This window comes from Schistocerca gregaria, chromosome 1, assembly GCF_023897955.1.
Source record: "Schistocerca gregaria isolate iqSchGreg1 chromosome 1, iqSchGreg1.2, whole genome shotgun sequence".
In the NCBI taxonomy this organism is placed as follows: Eukaryota; Metazoa; Arthropoda; class Insecta; order Orthoptera; family Acrididae; genus Schistocerca; species Schistocerca gregaria.
Genome location: NC_064920.1, coordinates 549,437,710 through 549,456,039, shown reverse-complemented (window position 1 = coordinate 549,456,039; position 18,330 = coordinate 549,437,710). Strand labels below are relative to the sequence as shown.

The 18,330-nt window shown below is 40.6% G+C and overlaps 1 protein-coding gene across 1 annotated transcript in view; it reads right to left on the bottom strand.

Annotated features, from left to right (window-relative positions):
* The window catches only part of LOC126356032 (guanine nucleotide-binding protein-like 3 homolog), a 91,191-nt gene that overhangs the window by 24,790 nt on the left and 48,071 nt on the right, over positions 1-18,330 (bottom strand). The window contains exons 6-10 of the mRNA XM_050006689.1: positions 14,089-14,176; positions 6,545-6,728; positions 2,539-2,681; positions 1,091-1,337; positions 621-798 (exon numbers count right to left, since the gene is read on the bottom strand). Coding sequence (XP_049862646.1) covers positions 621-798; positions 1,091-1,337; positions 2,539-2,681; positions 6,545-6,728; positions 14,089-14,176 — 840 coding nt within the window. The remainder of the gene's footprint in view (positions 1-620; positions 799-1,090; positions 1,338-2,538; positions 2,682-6,544; positions 6,729-14,088; positions 14,177-18,330) is intronic.

Sequence of the window (18,330 nt, the reverse complement as noted above, 5' to 3'; positions counted from 1 at the left end):
ATTACATAAGACAGCAGAGACTGTGGTATTTCTTCTAGTATCACTGCCTTAGATTTGTCACATAATGCAACCAAATAAAATTTGAGTTCCAAAACAAAATTTGGTTCTTATAACATATTGTTGTTTAATATACTTCCCTGGCTGAAAGTAAGTTGTGGCAATTTATTTACAAAGCACATTTTCTTTCATTTTGTTCCTCATACTCAGTCCAACTTATTTACTCTGTTTTGGTCACCCTTTTAACATATCTTTTCTCCTCTCTCCCCTTCTTCTTTTTCTTCTTCTTCAACGTGCTTATTGCTATATTCCATCCCCAACTTTGTTACCTTTCTTTACAAGAATACCTGTTTTCTAGCCACTATTCTTCATTGAGGCCTTGTTACAAAAACTCAATCCAAATATACTTGTTAATACTATAAGCAATGGCATACTTTGTTTGATTAAGGAGGGAATAATTAGCATCACTGCTGGATTATCTGCAACACTATGAAAATTGTTTTTGAAACCATACTACGCTTTCACTTTCTTTTTATTTAAATCAATGGGAATATTTTGAGTGAGAGGTAAGATGTAGAAAAACCAGAAAGGCGCACTGTGAAGCAATAAACAAATATAATTACCATTCCGAGCTCTTTCTTTTTTCAGTTTTTTAAATTGCAGTTTCTTAAAGTTATTCAGTTTCTCATTCCCATCAGCATTTGCAAAAGAAACTTCTTTCTTTTTAGTTGTTTCCTTTGCCTTCCCTTTCCTCCAACGTAGTTTTTTCTTATTAGATGCAATGGATACATTGTCTGGAAGCTGAAATAAAATATGGAGTCAAACATTAATTGATGCAAAAATAACTGCACAAATTTTAATGTTAACTCCCATAACAGTTATTTCCTAATATTTCATCAGCCTCTGTACCATTAGTAAGCTAAGCATTTTGAAAATAAAAAAAATTATTTTGATGTAAAGAGATCTTTTCTTAAAACTAAAGAAGGCAAATATTTTCTGCTGAAGCAGACAATGGTAGACTTCTAAATTTTATCACAGGTAACCGACATAAGTACTGCTATAATACATAAAGTAAACACCATGCAATACATACAAGTTCACTCTTATTCTCAACTTCCATCTTCTCAAAGACAGAATTTGCGTCAACAGGTCCACTGGATTCCATTCTAATTTCTGCTACAGATTGTTTCCTAGAGGACTCCAATGCGCCCAGTACTTCCGTTTCCATAGCTTCAAAAGAAGCTATGTCAAATTCAGCAACTGCTTCCTGCACAATTGCAGAGCTTATGTGTGCATCTGTGATGTCCTCTGGTGGAACTGTGTAGTACTTAATTTTACCTCTAAAATCACAAACAAAAAGATACATGAACTAAAGGTTTTAACTAAAAAAAATATATGTTGAAACTTTTTCTCATTTCATAACTTCACTAATACAAAAAGAATATATTGTCACACTTAAAACAAATGGTTTCCGATTGCAGCCACATTAAAGCAATAAAAGATTAAACACATGATAAGCTTCAAAGAATTCATTTGCACAAGTGGTTACAACTACCTTCTGCTCTAAAATGGCTGAGATTCGTACAATTTATAACAATTATTTGGGCATTATTATTCTTACACCAAGTGTCAAAATCAATCCTGCTTACTATTAAAGCTTGTGGTTCGCTGACTGGTACGGCGAGCATTGAACTGTTTGTCAAGAAACAGTTATCACACAAATAGATGCAATGAAAAATAAGCAAAAAATGAATTAATTTGGACCTGATTTCTTGTTTCACAATGATCAATTTGGATTAAATGTATTACCTGAATGTTTGTTGCTCCATATACATGTGTATGTTTAAAGCATGTAAATATTAATGTGGTTTTGATCTAATCTATCTAACAACAGGACATGTGCAACTGCAGCAGAATATCTTGGTGAGGGAGGTAGAGGTGAGGGGCGAGGGAAGGAGGAAGGAGGGAGGGAGGGAGGGAGGGAGGGAGGGAGGGAGGGAGGGAGGGAGGGAGGGAGAGTTACTTGGTGAACACAGCTGTGTATCTCTATGACACAGAACAATTTAAGTTTAAGAGGGGAGCTCGAAGAGCATTATAAGGAATATCTACTGCAAAACTATGTGTGTACCAACAGACTGTACTGCCTGCAGAGAAGAAAAGAAAAAGAGGAACAAGACGATATCTGATGAAAAGACAGAAAGAATGTAAAGTAAAGGACAAACACAGCTCTTGTATAAGCAACTGCATGAATAACCTTCCATCGTATCCTATTACTCATAACTTTTCCTTCTGCTAATATTCGCTACACATGGTTTTTCATTTCTGCGCGGCAAAACAATAACTATTTGTCCTTAACATGATCACATTGTTTTTTAATAGTCTGGTCTTTTCATTGACCTATACCATCAGTCCAAAAAACACTGAATTTGCCAGTTCTTAGTTCTTCAATAAAAAGAACTAGTTATATCAAAGCTACCATTCCATATTTATTTAATAATAATAATAATCCTGAAAACAACATCAAAGTAGGACTTTCATTACCTGTTCCAATCATCAATCAATATCCTTGCAGCAACTTCTGGGTCTGGTACACCTCCTTTCTTGAACCTGCCCATTCGCTTGGCCAGAAGGGAAAAAAATTCCTGTGGTGTAGAGTATTCTGGAATGTTGTACAGCTCCATCATCTGATTGTAAGTAAAAAGTATTGTTAAAAGTAACACAAGGAAGCATGACACTTACTGTAAGTTATTATTTACGGAGGCTCTTTTTCTGAAAATTCACTGTAATCATGACAATAATCAACACTTATTATAATAAGCAACTGAATGAAGCCCGGAAAATTTGGGCTTCTGACAAAAACAAGAAAATGTGTTTTTTTTGGGGGGGGGGGGGGGGGGGGTTTCTTTCTAAAAATAAAAGTAAAGACATTTGTTTTCTGGACATTTTTATTCATGATAATGAAAGAGCCCTTATTTCATAATATATTTTGACATCTTCAAACTCAAGACATTTGTGATGCACTCCACAAGCTTTCCTACCTCTTCTGTTTACTCAGTTGTTGTCAAGTTGTTGAACACAGCAGAATGCAGGTGTCTGTTATCATGGAGAAGTGCAATGCTTCTGGACAAAAATCCATGCCATTTGTTTTGAATGTTGTAGCATAGCTGATAAAAGCCTATTGGCTGCTGCATTTATGGTCTCTCCTCTATGCATAAAGCTGATTCACAGAACACCCTCTCAATCTCAAAACACTGTGACCACAATCTTTTTGGGGCTCAGAATTTCTTTGGCTTTTTTGTTTCGTTAGGGGTTGTGAATGATGCCAGTCCATTGACTGGCACTTAGCTTCTGGACTTTCATGGTAAACCCACGTCTCATCACCAGTAACAAATTTTTTATTTGACTTTATCTGGAACCTGGAAGTGCTCAGCAACCACATTTATTTCAAATGATGAGAGAAGGTACAGCAGTCAGAACTTGTGTTTATTGTAGAAGATCTAGATTTCAGTTATAAAGTGTTTTTCGTAAAATGAGTGCTTCTGTCATATCACAATCCATCTACTGCCAATATTACAGTTTGGCAGAATCTACAATTGTGAGTCCAAGTATTCACATGTACTGCAGAAGGAGTGGCTAATGAGGTATTCTTTTATTTTTTGTTTAAATATTTGAGTGATTTTCAGCCAGTATGCCTGATGTTCAATGACAATACATTATAAGCTTTCGTACCAGAATATAAAAGTCTATTAATTTTGTCACACATACTAAAATCACACAAATAAACAGTCAATGACTATTTCTGCTAGCTGTTAGCACCCCACTGGCACCAATGATTAGGATGATTATGACGCAGGTGTGGGAAGAGAATTTTGTGTCCTATAAGATCAAAATATACTGTTCTTGAAAGACCTTTGCAACAATTCTAAGCGCCGCCCCCCCCCCCCCCCCCCTGCCCACACACGAGCGCGCTTGCACGCGCGCGCGCGCACACACACACACACACACACACACACACACACACACACACACACACACACACACACACACACACACAGGCAACTGTCTTTGGTCACAGAGGCCGGAGTGCAAGCCACTGCGCCCGATTGGAGTCGGCAATCTGTGGATAGTTGGGGATGAGGAGGAGGCTGGGGTGTGGAGGAGTGGCAGGGTAGGGAAGGAGGAGAGTGTAATGCTGCATCTAGGAATATGTGGAGACATAGTGGGGACAGGGTAGTGCTACTAAGTGAGGTCAGGAGGTTGGGAGATGGACCAAGGGGGCAGGGAGGGGGGGGGGGGGGGAGAGGAGAGGGAGAGGAGAGGGAGAGGAGAGAAGTAGGGGAGGGGGGGAAAAGACTAGTGAGTGTATTGGTGGAATAGAAGGCTGTGTAGTGCTGGACTGGAGGCAGAGAAGGGGATATATAGACCAAGGACACGGACTAGTGAAGGTTGAGACCAAGGGAGTTAGGGGAAATTAGGTTATGTTGCAGGGAGAGTTCTCACCTGCACGATTCAGAAAAGATGGTGTTTGTAGGTAGGATCCAGATGATGCAAGCTGTGAAGCACCTGTGGATGAAGCAGACTGTGTTGGACAGCTTGTTCAGCAAATGGGTGGCCGAGCTGTCTCTTTGACATGGTTTGTCAGTGGCCATCCATGTGGGCAGAAACCTTGTAGGCTGTCAAGCCCAAGTAGAAAGCAGTGCAGTGGTTGCAGCTTAGTTTGTAGATCACATGACTGCTTTTTAGGATAGTCTTGCCTTTGATGGCATAGGTGATGCCTATGATCCAACTGGAGTAGGTGGTGGTGGGGAAAATATATGCCACAGGTCTAGCATATACATCTGTTCCAGGGAGATAAGCCATGAAGCAAGGTGTTGGTAGCAATGTTGGAGTAGGAATGGACAAGGCTATTGCATAGGTTTGGTGGGTGACGATATACCACTGTGGGAAGGGTGGAAAGGATACTGTGTAGGGTACTCCTCATTTCAGGGCACAATGAGAAGTAGTTGAAACCTTAGTGGAGAATGTGATTCAATTGCTCCGGTTCTGGGTGGTACTGAGTTATGAGGGGAGTGCTCCTATGCTGTTGGATTGTGGATGATGGTAGATCACTAGAGAAAGGCATGAGAAATCTGTTTCTGTACAAGGTTGGGAAGGTAATTTCAGCCTGTGATGGCCTCAGTAAGACCCTTGGTATGTTTGGAGAGTGACTGCTTGCCACTACAGATGCAACAGCCCTGTGTGGCTAGGCTGTATGGAAGGGATTTCTTGGTGTGTCAAAGTGGAGGTTTTATATGGATGGAGGTATGACATAGCCATCTTTGAGGTGCAGGTTTATATCGAGAAAGGCAGCTTGTAAGATTGAAGAGGACCAGGTGAAGAAAGGTGCTCAGATTATGGATAAATGTGGATAGGGTATCCTCACCCTCAGTCCAGATCACAAAGATGCCATCGATGACTGAACCAGGTAGGGGTTTGGTATTCTGAGTGTTAGGAAAGAATCCTCTAAATGGCCTATGAACAGGTTGGCAGAGGATGGTGACATGCAATTTCCTATTGCTGTGCCATGGATTTGCTTGCAGGTGATACCTTCAAAGGTGAATAAATTGGGGGTGAGGATACAGTTGTTCATGGTGACCAGGAAGGAAATCATAAGGTTTGGAGTCAGTCAGCTGATATTGTTTAATAGTGGCAAAGCCATGGGCACTGGGGATGATAGTGCAGAGGGAGGTGGCACCAATAGTGACAAGCAGGCTTGCCATGTGGTAAAGGAACTGGAATTGTGGAAAGTCAGTAGAGGAAATGGTTGGTGTCTTTTATATATAAATATGTTAATATCAGCCATTTCCTCCACCGACATGCTTCACTTCAATGACTGCTTCATAGCCTGGCCATCTGGACCCTTTCTTCCTTTTCCTAGTTGCACAGGTGGGAAATCTACCTGCAATGTCTCCTCTATTCCCATAGCCCTGTTGCCCCGATCCCTGTCCTTCACCCATTTATCTCCTTCCATGCTCCCACTCCAGCACTACACATCCTTCCATTCCACCAATGTACACACTAGTCTTTTCCCTCCTCTACATCTCTCTCCTTTTCTACTTGCCCTCACCCCCCTGAAATGCCCCAGCTGCACTTAGCAGGCCTACCCTTTTCCCGCATCCCTGAATGCTCCCACAAGCAGCACTACAACCTCCCCCAACCCTGCCCTGCTATCCCTTCCCACCCCTCCCCCTTTTTACTCCCCCCACCATTCACAGACTGCTTCTCCCATTGGACGCAGTTGCTCATAGTCCAGTCTCAGTGGCCAGAGAAAGCATCTATTAACAGATGTTCCCTGCAATAGCAAATACTGCCACAACAGTGCCACTTTATAGACAGAGGGAGGGAAAAATCATTTCCTCATTAAGAAACATGTCAAATACCTAATATGCTTAGGTTAGATAGTTTAAATCATTAAGTGGTACATGATTTTCCTTATGAGTGTTTATCAGCAGGCCAAGACAGATGATATAAAGAAGTGATTTTCTTACCAACCTGTAGCCTCTCTTACCTGTTCCCTGTTTGCTCTTTGGAGAATTGCTGAAGCTGGTGTCATTGGATCCATTAGGCTTTCTACTCTAACAGCATTCTTCAATGCAACAGATGCATCACCACGTCCATCAGATGAAGCAAACACAATTCCAGGACTATCCAATAGTTTAATTTTAGAATCCAACTGAACTTCTTGCATGGCCCTACAGAAGAAAAAGATATTTATTAAAAGGAAGTACTGCTACGCAGAAAACCACAGGAGGCCAATAGATATTTATCGCTGTCAAAATGGAGGAATAAATATAAAAGTAAAGGCAATTCTTTCCAAGGTACACAGAATTATTTCTCAGTCCAGTTTTCCATAAGAACCATGAACACTATTTCTTTACAAACCAATAAAGATATCTATTTTCACTGGAGCAACAGGAACCATAACACTAAGTTCACTGTTGGTCACTTAAATAATAATAAATCAAATACACAGAAGACAATTTAAAATCTGCAGTAAAATCACTGCACAACAAACACAAATGTCAAAACAAGCCACGAAATTACTTATTGAACTGAAACAAATTTTTGCCCGAATCAATTTCAGAAAAATGCAAGCAGTAGCTTTAATAGTAGTAGAAGAAGAAGAAGAAGAAGAAGAAGAAGAAACTAAATGTATTAACCAACTAGAAAAAACAGGAACTTGATGAGGACCAGAAGAAACTGTAAAATGTGCACAATATATGCAAACATGCTTGAGGGAAGGAAAAGTCATTACAAATTCTGGTCACGACAGAGATATAAAGCAAGGCAGCAGTCTTAAGTAGTGAGCAGATCCTTCGCACTGTTTCTCTCAATTCAGGAATTGGAATGACACTCCATTCTCTTTGCATATATACATGTCACCCTTTCTTTTTTATATTCTGAACCTTCCTTCTTGTCTTGGTGAAGAAGCTGTCAAAAATCTGAAATGCAAAGTTTTTTCTGCCAGTCCATCTTAGTTCCTATTTTGGCAAAATATAAAAACACTTATGTCTCACCTGTTGTTAACATTCATTCTCATTCTGATTTCAATTAAAGTTTGTCAACTTGATCTTAATGCAAAACACAATATTGTTCATTTAAATATCTACAACCATACCCCGAGAAGATAAATTTTCATCACTGTTTGGGAACAAAGTCCATGAAGGCTGCAAATGGTCTGCAAGTAACTGAACATAATCATTTCCAGCCAATGATCAGTTCAATTGGACCAAAGGATCCAGTCCATTCCATTTAAACACAGTCCATACCATTATGGAGCCATCACCAGCTTGCGCAGTGCCTCATTGACAACTTGGGTCCATGGCATCGTGGGGTCTGCACCACACTCGAACCCTACCGTCAGCTCTCGCCAACTGAAATCAGGACTTGTCTGATTAGGTCACAATTTTCCAGTCATCTAGGGTCCAACCAACATGGTCACAAGCCCAGGAGGGGTGCTGCAGGTGATGTCATGCTGCTAGCAAAGACACTCATGTCGGTCATCAGTTGCCATGACCATTAACACAAAATTTCACAGCTCTGTCCCAACGAATACGTTCATTGTACATCCACATTGATTTTTGTGGTTATTCATGCAGTGTTGCTTGTCTGTTAGCACTGACATTTCTAAGCAAATGGCATTGCTTTCAGCCATTAAGAGAAGGTTCTCAGCCACTGTGTTGCCCATGGTGAGAGTTAATGCCTGAAATTTGGTATTCTAGGTATACTCTTGACACTGTTAATCTTGGAATATTCAATTTCCTAAAGAAAATTTCCAAAATGGAATGTCCCACACATCTAGCTAACTACCACTCCATGTTCAAAGCCTTAATTCCTGTTGTGCGGCCATAACCACACCGGAAACCTTTTCGTATGAATCACCTGAGTGCAAATGACAGTTTCAGCAATTCACTGCCCATTTATACCTTGTGTACGCGGTACTACTGCTTTCCGTATATGTGCATATCGCTATACCATGACTTTGGTCATCTCAGTGTATTTTTCAGACCACTGAAGCACATAGTAGAGGGTACGCTCCACTGTACCTTATTCAGTGTCTCCCCTTTTAAATGTGCCTAGAGTGTAGAAAGAATGAATGTTTAAATGCCTCCGCACACACAGTAGTAAGTTTAATCTTGTATTTGCAATCTCCACAGGAATGATATATAGGTAGCTGTAGTAAACACCTAGATCTTCACGTAATACGGGGTCTTCAAACTTTGTAAATAGGCATTTGCATTCATGGGATAGATGGCATGTATTTCATTCAAGACTTTCAGAATTTCCATCAAACTCTGTTGTGAGTCAAACAAACATGTGAATATCTACACCGTCCTCCTCCGTGTATGTTCAACATATCCACTGGATTCTCTAAGTCTCACACATTTCAGCAATGTTCTAAAATGTGTTGCACACATTTTGTAAACAATTTTCTTTGCAGCAACTGTGTTTATCCAACACCCTAACAACATACTGAAGTCACTCATCTGCTTTATCTATGATTGAGCCCATTTAATCATTGTATTTTACAATGTCACAAGCTGTGTTGTATGCAGTGCGGCATTGCTATCACCACTGCTGTCTGCCTTGTTGTGGTTAGCCAGGCAAACCCAACCACCAGTAGTTATTTGTATTTATTCATTGTGGAAGCTCCTCGAAATTTCATATGTTTGAACACTCTGGAATATTCGATGTTTGTGTAAATAGAAGCACTCTCCATCCAGGAGTTTGGTTCTGTTCTGAATGAGTACTTGAGTTCATCATCATAGTGTTTTCAGTGCTAAGCAATGTACTTCAGTGGCCACCTTGTTTTCCAGTGTGAACATGATTCTGGTTACAACAGGACATTCTTTGGTGGAGACATTGGGTACTCGAAGACACCTGTACCTCCGTGGCTCCAATTAGGCAACATAAAATCCGTCACCTAAACAGACAGGAACTGGAATACAAGCAGTGGTTCATGTATTCAGGCAAGCAATGGATTCCAAATCAACAGCAAGTCAGCTGCACATCTGTCAGTGTTTCCTGGAGACGCTGGTCAGGACACGACAAAATGGCTGAAAGGATTTGACCAAGTTGTTAAATATAACAGGCTGGATGACAGAATGTGTTTTTCAGATATGTACTTTTACTTTTATGGCCAGTCAAGTAGTAGTTCAAGAACAACAAAGAGAAGCTCAGTAGCTGGGTGAATCGACATATGACAGAAGCTGACAAAATGAACAGAGTCACCGCAAGGCATGTAATAAACTCTTCTGGTTCAGGATGTCATAACACAGGAATTCATCAACTGATGCCAGTGCATCCAGAAAATGACACAGAAAAATCAGACGGAAGACACATGACTGGCTCCCAAATGTTGTCCCTCTATGGCTGTAGGGGAAGCCCACAATGACACTGCCTCTCTCTCATACACGAGGTGGTGAGAGAAGAGATACAGCATTTTATAGCAACTACAACCGAGTAAGCAAGAGATAGCATCTATAAATGTCAACCCTATACGTTGGGGGTGATAGAAAATGTTTGAAGAGCAGGTGTATCAATCTTTAGCACCTATCTCCACCACCAGCTGAATGCACCAGGAAGAATGGACTCTGCCAACTCGGACTTACGCAGCAGCTGTCAAACGACAACCCAGCACCTGACCGACATAGGTACAACCAACTCCTCCACCAACTGTTTTACCCTGCAGAAGAACAGACATTTGGAGGGCAAAGGATAACAAGCTTGTATGTTTCCACTGTGCAAGCTCTTGACAAGCTGTACATTATTGCAGAGAAAGAAGATAAGTTTTTAACATCAACTAAGTCACCAGATGTCAACCAGAACAACAATTCTATTTAGGCCCGTCAACTGCAGATGAATACTGTCAGTTGTGGGGTGAAGCTCATCACAATACCCTCAATGAGATCATTCTCCAACATGCCATAACTGTTGAGCATTAGCATACAGAAGTACCACCTAATCACTGAGCTGCTGAATTCAGGGGAATTAAGTGAGGTTATTATCTATGGAAGTGAGATTGTCGCAGGTGAAAATCCTCCACAGATGACTATCACCAAGATGTCTGGAAATTCGTTGATGTCATTAATGATGGCCAACTTCTCGGGGCACTAGTCAACTAAGGGCTCCCTTCTGTGTAATGCTGAATGCTTATCTTTGCCAGTAAAGGAGATCTATGTTTTTTGATAAGTAAGCAACTGAACTGAAAGTCACTAACGGGAAATACATCCGCGAACATGTACTGCAAGAATAAATATCAATAGCAGAACATAGCCATTTGAATTTTATCATAATATAGTCATAGTGTCATTTTCAGATGGGATTCCTTGTAGGCATTACAAACAGTCATGGACTGTGGAAGATCAGAGTTCCAGATAGACAAAACTATTTCAACAAGCACACATAGCAAAGACTGTCCTGGTTGGCTGTTTGCCATTGATGACATTGTTATCCTGCTGTCATGAACAAGACAAGTTCGAATCGTCAAACTGTGAAGTTTTTGTACATGCCAATGACAATCATAAGCATTGTAGGTGGCCAAGGGAAATATGGGTCCTGAAATGTCACAGGCAACCAAAACTCATCCCCAAACATATATGCACAAGGGAACAACCAATCCAGTCCATGAAGGGCAGCTTAATGCCACTGATGAAAAGTCATGCCCCAGTACCACCACAGACAAGGCAAGGGAGGCAGCTACTATCGAACTGCAAGGAGGACCTGGACTGACAAAGGATCCATGTCAGTGAGTGTCAGATGTTCTGCTTCCGTTTCTGGGTGATTTCATATCTGCAGTGGAGAAAGACAGACCATAAGGGTCATGATCAAACAGTGTCCCAACACTGGGAATCATTCAACAACTGGCCAACTATTACACAGGATGGTGCTGGATGAACTACAGATAATCCAGGATGAAGCGGAGAAGGTGCTGCAAGATGACATCATTCAGTGGGCTCTTGGTCCTCACATGTGATTCTTGCAAAAAAGAAGGATGAAACATGGCATTTCTGCATCAAGAATCAAACAACTGAACAAAATCACAAAATAAATTAACAAATAAATATGTTTAACCATTGTTGCACATTGGTAACACAGCAGACAGCTTGATGCTTGGATTACATAACACTCCAACCACCTACAAGCATATGGTGGACAATCTGCTTTGACATCTTACAGAAATTACGTGTGTTTGCAGTCTGTATAACATTGTCGTTTTTTCAAAGGTATTTGACAAACATCTAGGCTGACTGAGAACTGTGTTGAACTGTGTTCAGACTGCAAGATTCTACCTGAATCAATGTCTCTTCACTGTCCAAGAAACAAAAATCTTGCACCTAATGAAAGGTATGGAATCCATCCCGACAAAAAACAGTCACAGATTTTCTGACTCCACAGCACACTCATGACGTAAGCAGTTTTCTTGAAATGTGCTCATCCTACTGGTGAGTTATAAAGGACTTCTGTACCAAGGCATGCTCCTTACAATAACTACTGCAGGCAAATCGCAAATTTTCCTGGAACGGGGCGCAACAAAGATCTGCCCTTGTCTCTAATGAGGCACTAACATCTTTTCTGATCCTAGCATTGTATGATGAAAATGCTGAGACAGAAATTCACACTGATGTCAACAGTTGTGGGATGATGTTAACGGTTATGGGACAGATGCAGTTGCAGCACAAATTCAGGAAAGTGCCGAAAAGTTGATAGCTGATACTTCCATAGTACTCTACAAGTCTGAGAAAAACTGCTCTACAACTGAGGATGAGGGCCTCACAATTGTTCAAGCTATCAACAAGTTCCCGCCGTATTTACTTGGCAAACTGTTTACCATTGTGACGAATCACCACACACTATCCTGGTTGACTGACCTGAGGCACCTGTCTGGTTGACTGATGAAATGGGCACTGAAGCTTCAGGAATATGACATCAGAATACCGTACAAAATCAGATGCAAACTTGAGGACATCAACTGCCTTTCAAGGAATCTTATGGCAGAACACAGCAGCATGGATGATATCTGTCACTGTCGCAGTAAATGATGGTGCTAACGAACAGATGGAGGATTCAACATTCCTGAAAACTATAGTAGTCTTGAAGAATGAGGGATTAATCAAAGAAGAATTTCAATAAATAAGTGAAACACTGTATAAGAGGAACTACGATTCAATGCAGTGGAAATGGGTGCATCATCATCTTAGCACATCTACAGCCAGCTATCCAGAAGTTTTTCAGTTCTGCTCCATTTGGTCACCTTGATTTCACGAAGACTCTAAACAGAATTAGAAGATCAGTTAGACACTATGTGAGCCACTGTAAGGAATTAAAGTGATGAAATAATGTGCCACAATTTCCTCCAGGACACATGGTACTAATTCTGTCTGCAACAACACTATTCCACTAAACTGAAATCAACCTTTTTGAGAGGTTCCTGAAGTCAACAAACAGGACTTGATGGATAATGGTCTGCACCAGAAACCTCACCTGCTATGCTGCCACCAAACCTGTGCCGACAACTGATGCTCCAGAAATTGCAACGGTCCTTGTGGAAGACATAATATTGAAGTATAGAGCACCTTGTGAGCTGATCTCTGATTGTGGAAAAGTTTTCCTATCATGACTAGTATCAGAAATACTTTCATGTTGCAGCCTCAACCACAGACAAATGGTCTCTTAGACTGCACAATCGTGGTTTCAGATTTGGACTTGATTCTGGTTAGAACATGACAATATCCTCAAAAACTGTTACACCCAGGTATTTGCACGAGTTGACCGATTCAAAATTTGACTCAGTGGCACTGTAGTCATTGTATACTATGTTTCTATTTTGCAAAAAGCACAATTTTACAATCTGAACATTTAAAGCTAGTTGCCAAGCTTTGTGATAGTTTGAAACATTACCAAGATTTGACTCTTTTCAGAGACTGATTCATTATAAATACATGCATTATCTGCAAGAAGTCTGAGGTTACTAATAATTTTCTCTGTTGGATCATTAATATACAACATTAACAGAATGGTCCCAAGACACTTTCCTGGGGCACTCAAAGTTACTTCTACATTCTGACAATGACTCTCCACCCACAGTAACACACTGTATCCTTCTCTACAACGAAATCCTCAACCCAGTCAGAAATTCATTTGATACCCCCAGTGTGATCATACTTAAATTATTACTATATGTAATCACACAAAAATGTATTTTTGATGTCTGTGTGGTTGTTTGTATTAACACACATACTTTTACTAGAAAAAAGGGCAAGAACTTGAAATCTAGTGCGAATACTGTTTCCTGTTAAGTGTTTTTGTGCTCCACTCTTCAGTCCACTATAGGCGGATGGATGCCTTTCCCTTATTACATGTTTTGTTTCATTCCAGGAATTTCCATTAATGTTACAAGTTTTCTTTTAGTCGGATATTTAGCTACTGCTGTTATTTATTCCTGACTGCACATATATCAGTGTCTTTAAAGAAAAAAGAAAAAAGAAGAAGAAGAAGAAGAAGAAGAAGAAAGAAAGAAAGAAAGAAAGAAAGAAAGAAAACCATACGCACTTTGTAACACCAGGAGTAGCACCAACATTGCAAGCTCTGGCCCTCTTCAAGCTATTAATGATACTGCTTTTACCAACATTTGGCAACCCTGAAAAAAAAATATATTAATTAAGTTTCAGTGAAATCTTCGTATTTGCTGATATAAAGGATGGTCCATTGATTGTGACCGGGCAAAGTATCTCACGAAATAAGTGTCAAATGTAAAAACTACAAAGAACAAAACTTGTCTAGCTTGAAGGGGGAAACCAGATGGCACTATGGTTGGTCTGCTGGATGGCGCTGCCATAGGTCAAACGGATATCAACTGCATTGTTTAAAAATAGGAACCCCCATTTTTTATTACATATTCATGTAGTACGTAAAGAAATGTGAATGTTTTAGTTGGACCACTTTTTTCACTTTGCAATAGATGGCGCTGTAATAGTCGCAAACATATGGCTCACAATTTTAAATGAACAGTTGATAACAGCTAGGTTTTTTAAATTAAAATACAGAACGTAGGTACGTTTGAACATTTTATTTCGGTTGTTCCAATGCGATACATGTACCTTTGTGAACTTATTATTTCTGAGAACGCATGCATGCTGTTACAAGGTGATTAACTGTAAATACCACATTAATGCAATAAATGCTCAAAATGATGTCAGTCAACCTCAATGCATTTGGCAATGCGTGTAACGACATTCCTCTCAACAGCAAGTAGTTTGCCTTCCGTAATGTTCGCACAGGCACTGACAATATGCTGGCGCATGTTGTCAGTGTATCACGATAGCAAATATCCTTCAACTTTCCCTACAGAAAGAAATCCAGGGACGTCAGATCTGGTGAACGTGCGGGCCATGGTATGGTGCTTCGAAAACCATCTACCTGTCATGAAATATGCTATTCAATACAGCTTCAACCGCACATGAGCTATGTACCGGACATCCATTATGTTGGAAGTGTATCGCCATTCTGTCATGCAGCAAAACATCTTGTAGTAACATTATGTAGGAAATCGGCATACTGTGCACCATTTAGATTGCCATCAATAAAATTGGGGGCCAATTATCCCTCCTCCCATAATGCCGCACCATACATTAACCCGCCAAGGTCGCTGATGTTCCACTTGTCGCAGCCATTGTGGATTTTCCATTGCCCAATAGTGCATATTATGCCAATTTACATTACCACTGTTGGTGAATGACACTTCGTCACTAAATAGAACGTGTGCAAAACATCTGTCATCATCCCATAATTTCTCTTGTGCCCAGTGGCAGAAAAGTACACCATGTTCAAAGTCATCCCCATGCAATTCCTGGAGCATAGAAATATGGTACGCGTGCAATCGATGTTTTATGTAGCATTCTCAACACCGACGTTTTTGAGGTTCATGATTCTCATGCAATTTGTCTGTTGCTGATGTGCGAATTCGCCTCGACAGCAGCTAAAACAACTATTTGGGCATCATCATTTGTTGCAGGTAGTGGCTGACATTTCACACGTGGCTGAACACTTCCTGCTTCCTTAAATAATGTAACTAACCGGCGAACGGCCCGGAACACTTCCTGCTTCCTTAAATAATGTAACTAACCGGCGAACGGCCCGGACACTTAGATGATGTCATCCAGGATACCGAGCAGCATACATAGCACACGCCCATTGGGCATTTTGATCACAACAGCCATACATCAACACGATATCGAACTTTTCCGCAACTGGTAAACGGTCCATTTTAACACGGGTAATGTATCACAAAGCAAATACCATCCGCACTAGCATGATACCACATACTTATAAGTTTGTGACTATTACAGTGCCATCTATCACAAAGCGAAAAAGTGGTCCAACTGAAACTCTCATATTTCTTTACGTACTACACAAATATGTAATAAAAAATGGGGGGGGGGGAAACCACCCACAGTCGATATCCGTTTGACCTATGGCAGCACCGTCTAGTGGGCCAACCAAAGCGCCATCTAGTTTCCCCCTTCAAGCTAGACGAGTTTTGTTCTTTGTAGTTTTTTCGTTTATGTTTATTTCGTGAGATGTTTGGCCCGGTCACTATCAATGGACCACCCTGTAAAATTTTAAACAAGTGTATTCTGTTCAAAACAAAAATAAACTTACAAAATGCTTGGCAATGTGTGTGTGTGTGTGTGTGTGTGTGTGTGTGTGTGTGTGTGTGTGTGGGCGCGCGCACGCGGAATATAATCAAGTCTGATATGCATTTTGAACCCTCAGATACCCAACAAGTATTCGTTATTTCATTTGTAAGTAGAAACTTTCATATAAAATTATGTTAACTGAAATTTATTATTTCATGCATAACATATTTCTACTAAATTTTCAAAAACATGTGTCTTAACTGAAACAGTGTCTCCGACAATGATGTAAAACATTCAAACTTCTTTGCCTCAAATGGAATTTTTGTCCTCCTCCTGGTTTGCACTTGGTGGGAAACGTTATGTGTAATGGAGTCAAGGCATGCTTGCAGTAGAAAGCAGACATGTATAGTTGGAAATTTTAGCTCAAGGGAGGCAATGGATGTAATATTTTGTCAATCTGTTATTTGAAAAGTTGAAAACACAAAAGTTTAAAAGTGAGGACATCTGTATTTCTCCACATTATTAGTGATTTATCAAATCAATGTGTTGGAAGAGCTCCAGAGTGACGTGTACCATGTGTACCTAGGATACTTATACCAGGGGTACCTATCCTGGTGATCCTGTCTCCTCTGCAGAAAGTACAGGATCATTCATCATCCATCCACTGGATTGCGAGTGGTGTTTCAATGGTAGATCTAGGCGTCCCGCACAGGTTGGATGGGGACGAGGGAGGACTCAGGGCATTGTACTGATCCGCCTAACCAACAAGTCTGAGATCCTGTCTTTCACTGAAACTGAAACTGTTTTAGGGAAACCTGCATTGCCTGGTGTCAGGAGGAGGCAAACACAAAAGGATAGGGCTCTACTAATCACTGGCAATTCAAATGTACGGCGATTGATAGTATCCCTTAGGGGACTAATTCAGTGTGTTGGAGAGGTTAGTCTGGCAGCCATTAGGGCACAGGGTGCAACCAACTGCAGACTGTGGCATGCATTGGAACAAATTATGCCTATCATCTGGGCTCCAGGGTCAACCTTGCGTCATTCTAGCGACTGGCAGAGAGGTCATGAAGACCAGCCTTGCACATGGAGTTTCAACGAAGCTCACAACTAGAAGCATTGTCCCCAGAACTGAACGTGACCCTTTGGTTCTGAATCAAGTGGAAGGACTGAACCAGAGACTTCGAAGGTTTTGTGGCAAGCTAGGCCGTTACTCCCTGAACTTGCACCATGGGGTGATAACTGCAGGGTTCCACTAAATAGGTGAGGTGTGCACAACGATCAGAGGCTGACACTCAGGTATTTGACTTTGTGTGGGGTGCACACAAGGTTGTTTTTTTTTTTAGATTTGGCGACTCCATCCAATCCAGACAATGATAGCTATAGGAAACCACAAAGTATCAGTTTAAGATTGAAAGAAATGCTTCCCACAGGTAAGAGTATTAAAACCCTAATGGTAAATTGCTGAAGGATTCGCAACAAAGTGTCTGAGCTTGAGGCACTCATGAAAAGCAGAGCAGCTCACATAATACTAGGTACAGAAAGCTGGTTGAAACCTGAATTTGATATCAGTGAGATTTTTAGGGAAAATTTAAGTGTATATCGAAAGGACAGGCAAATGGGAAATGGAGGTGGTGCACCTGTGGCAGTAGACAAGAAACTCGAATCCACTGAGGTAGAAATTGAAGCTGCATGTGAGATTGTTTTGGTAAGACTCAGTATCAGGGGTGAGCATAAAATTATTATTGGATCCTTCTATTGCCCACCAGACTCATCTCCTGATGTAACCGAAAACTTCAGAGAAAACCTCAGTTCAGTTGTATGTAAGTTCCCCAATCATACTGAATCATCAGTTGAGACTTTAATCATCCAACAATTAATTGGGAAAACTATAGTTTTGTTAGTGGTGGGTGCGATAAGACATCCTGTTAACTTTACAAAATGACAAGTTTGTTAGTGGGGTCATCCTCCACAGGAAGCATACAAATATTTGTTTTGTAAATAAAACTGCCTTTTCCTGCTGCTACTTAATAAATTAATTCCACACGCATTTTACCTTATCTTGTTATAAGGCATCATCAGTGGAATGATTTGCTGATCTGCATTTCCTCACATTTGGTCTGGAAGTTACACTACCACTTTTATTACTGCCGTA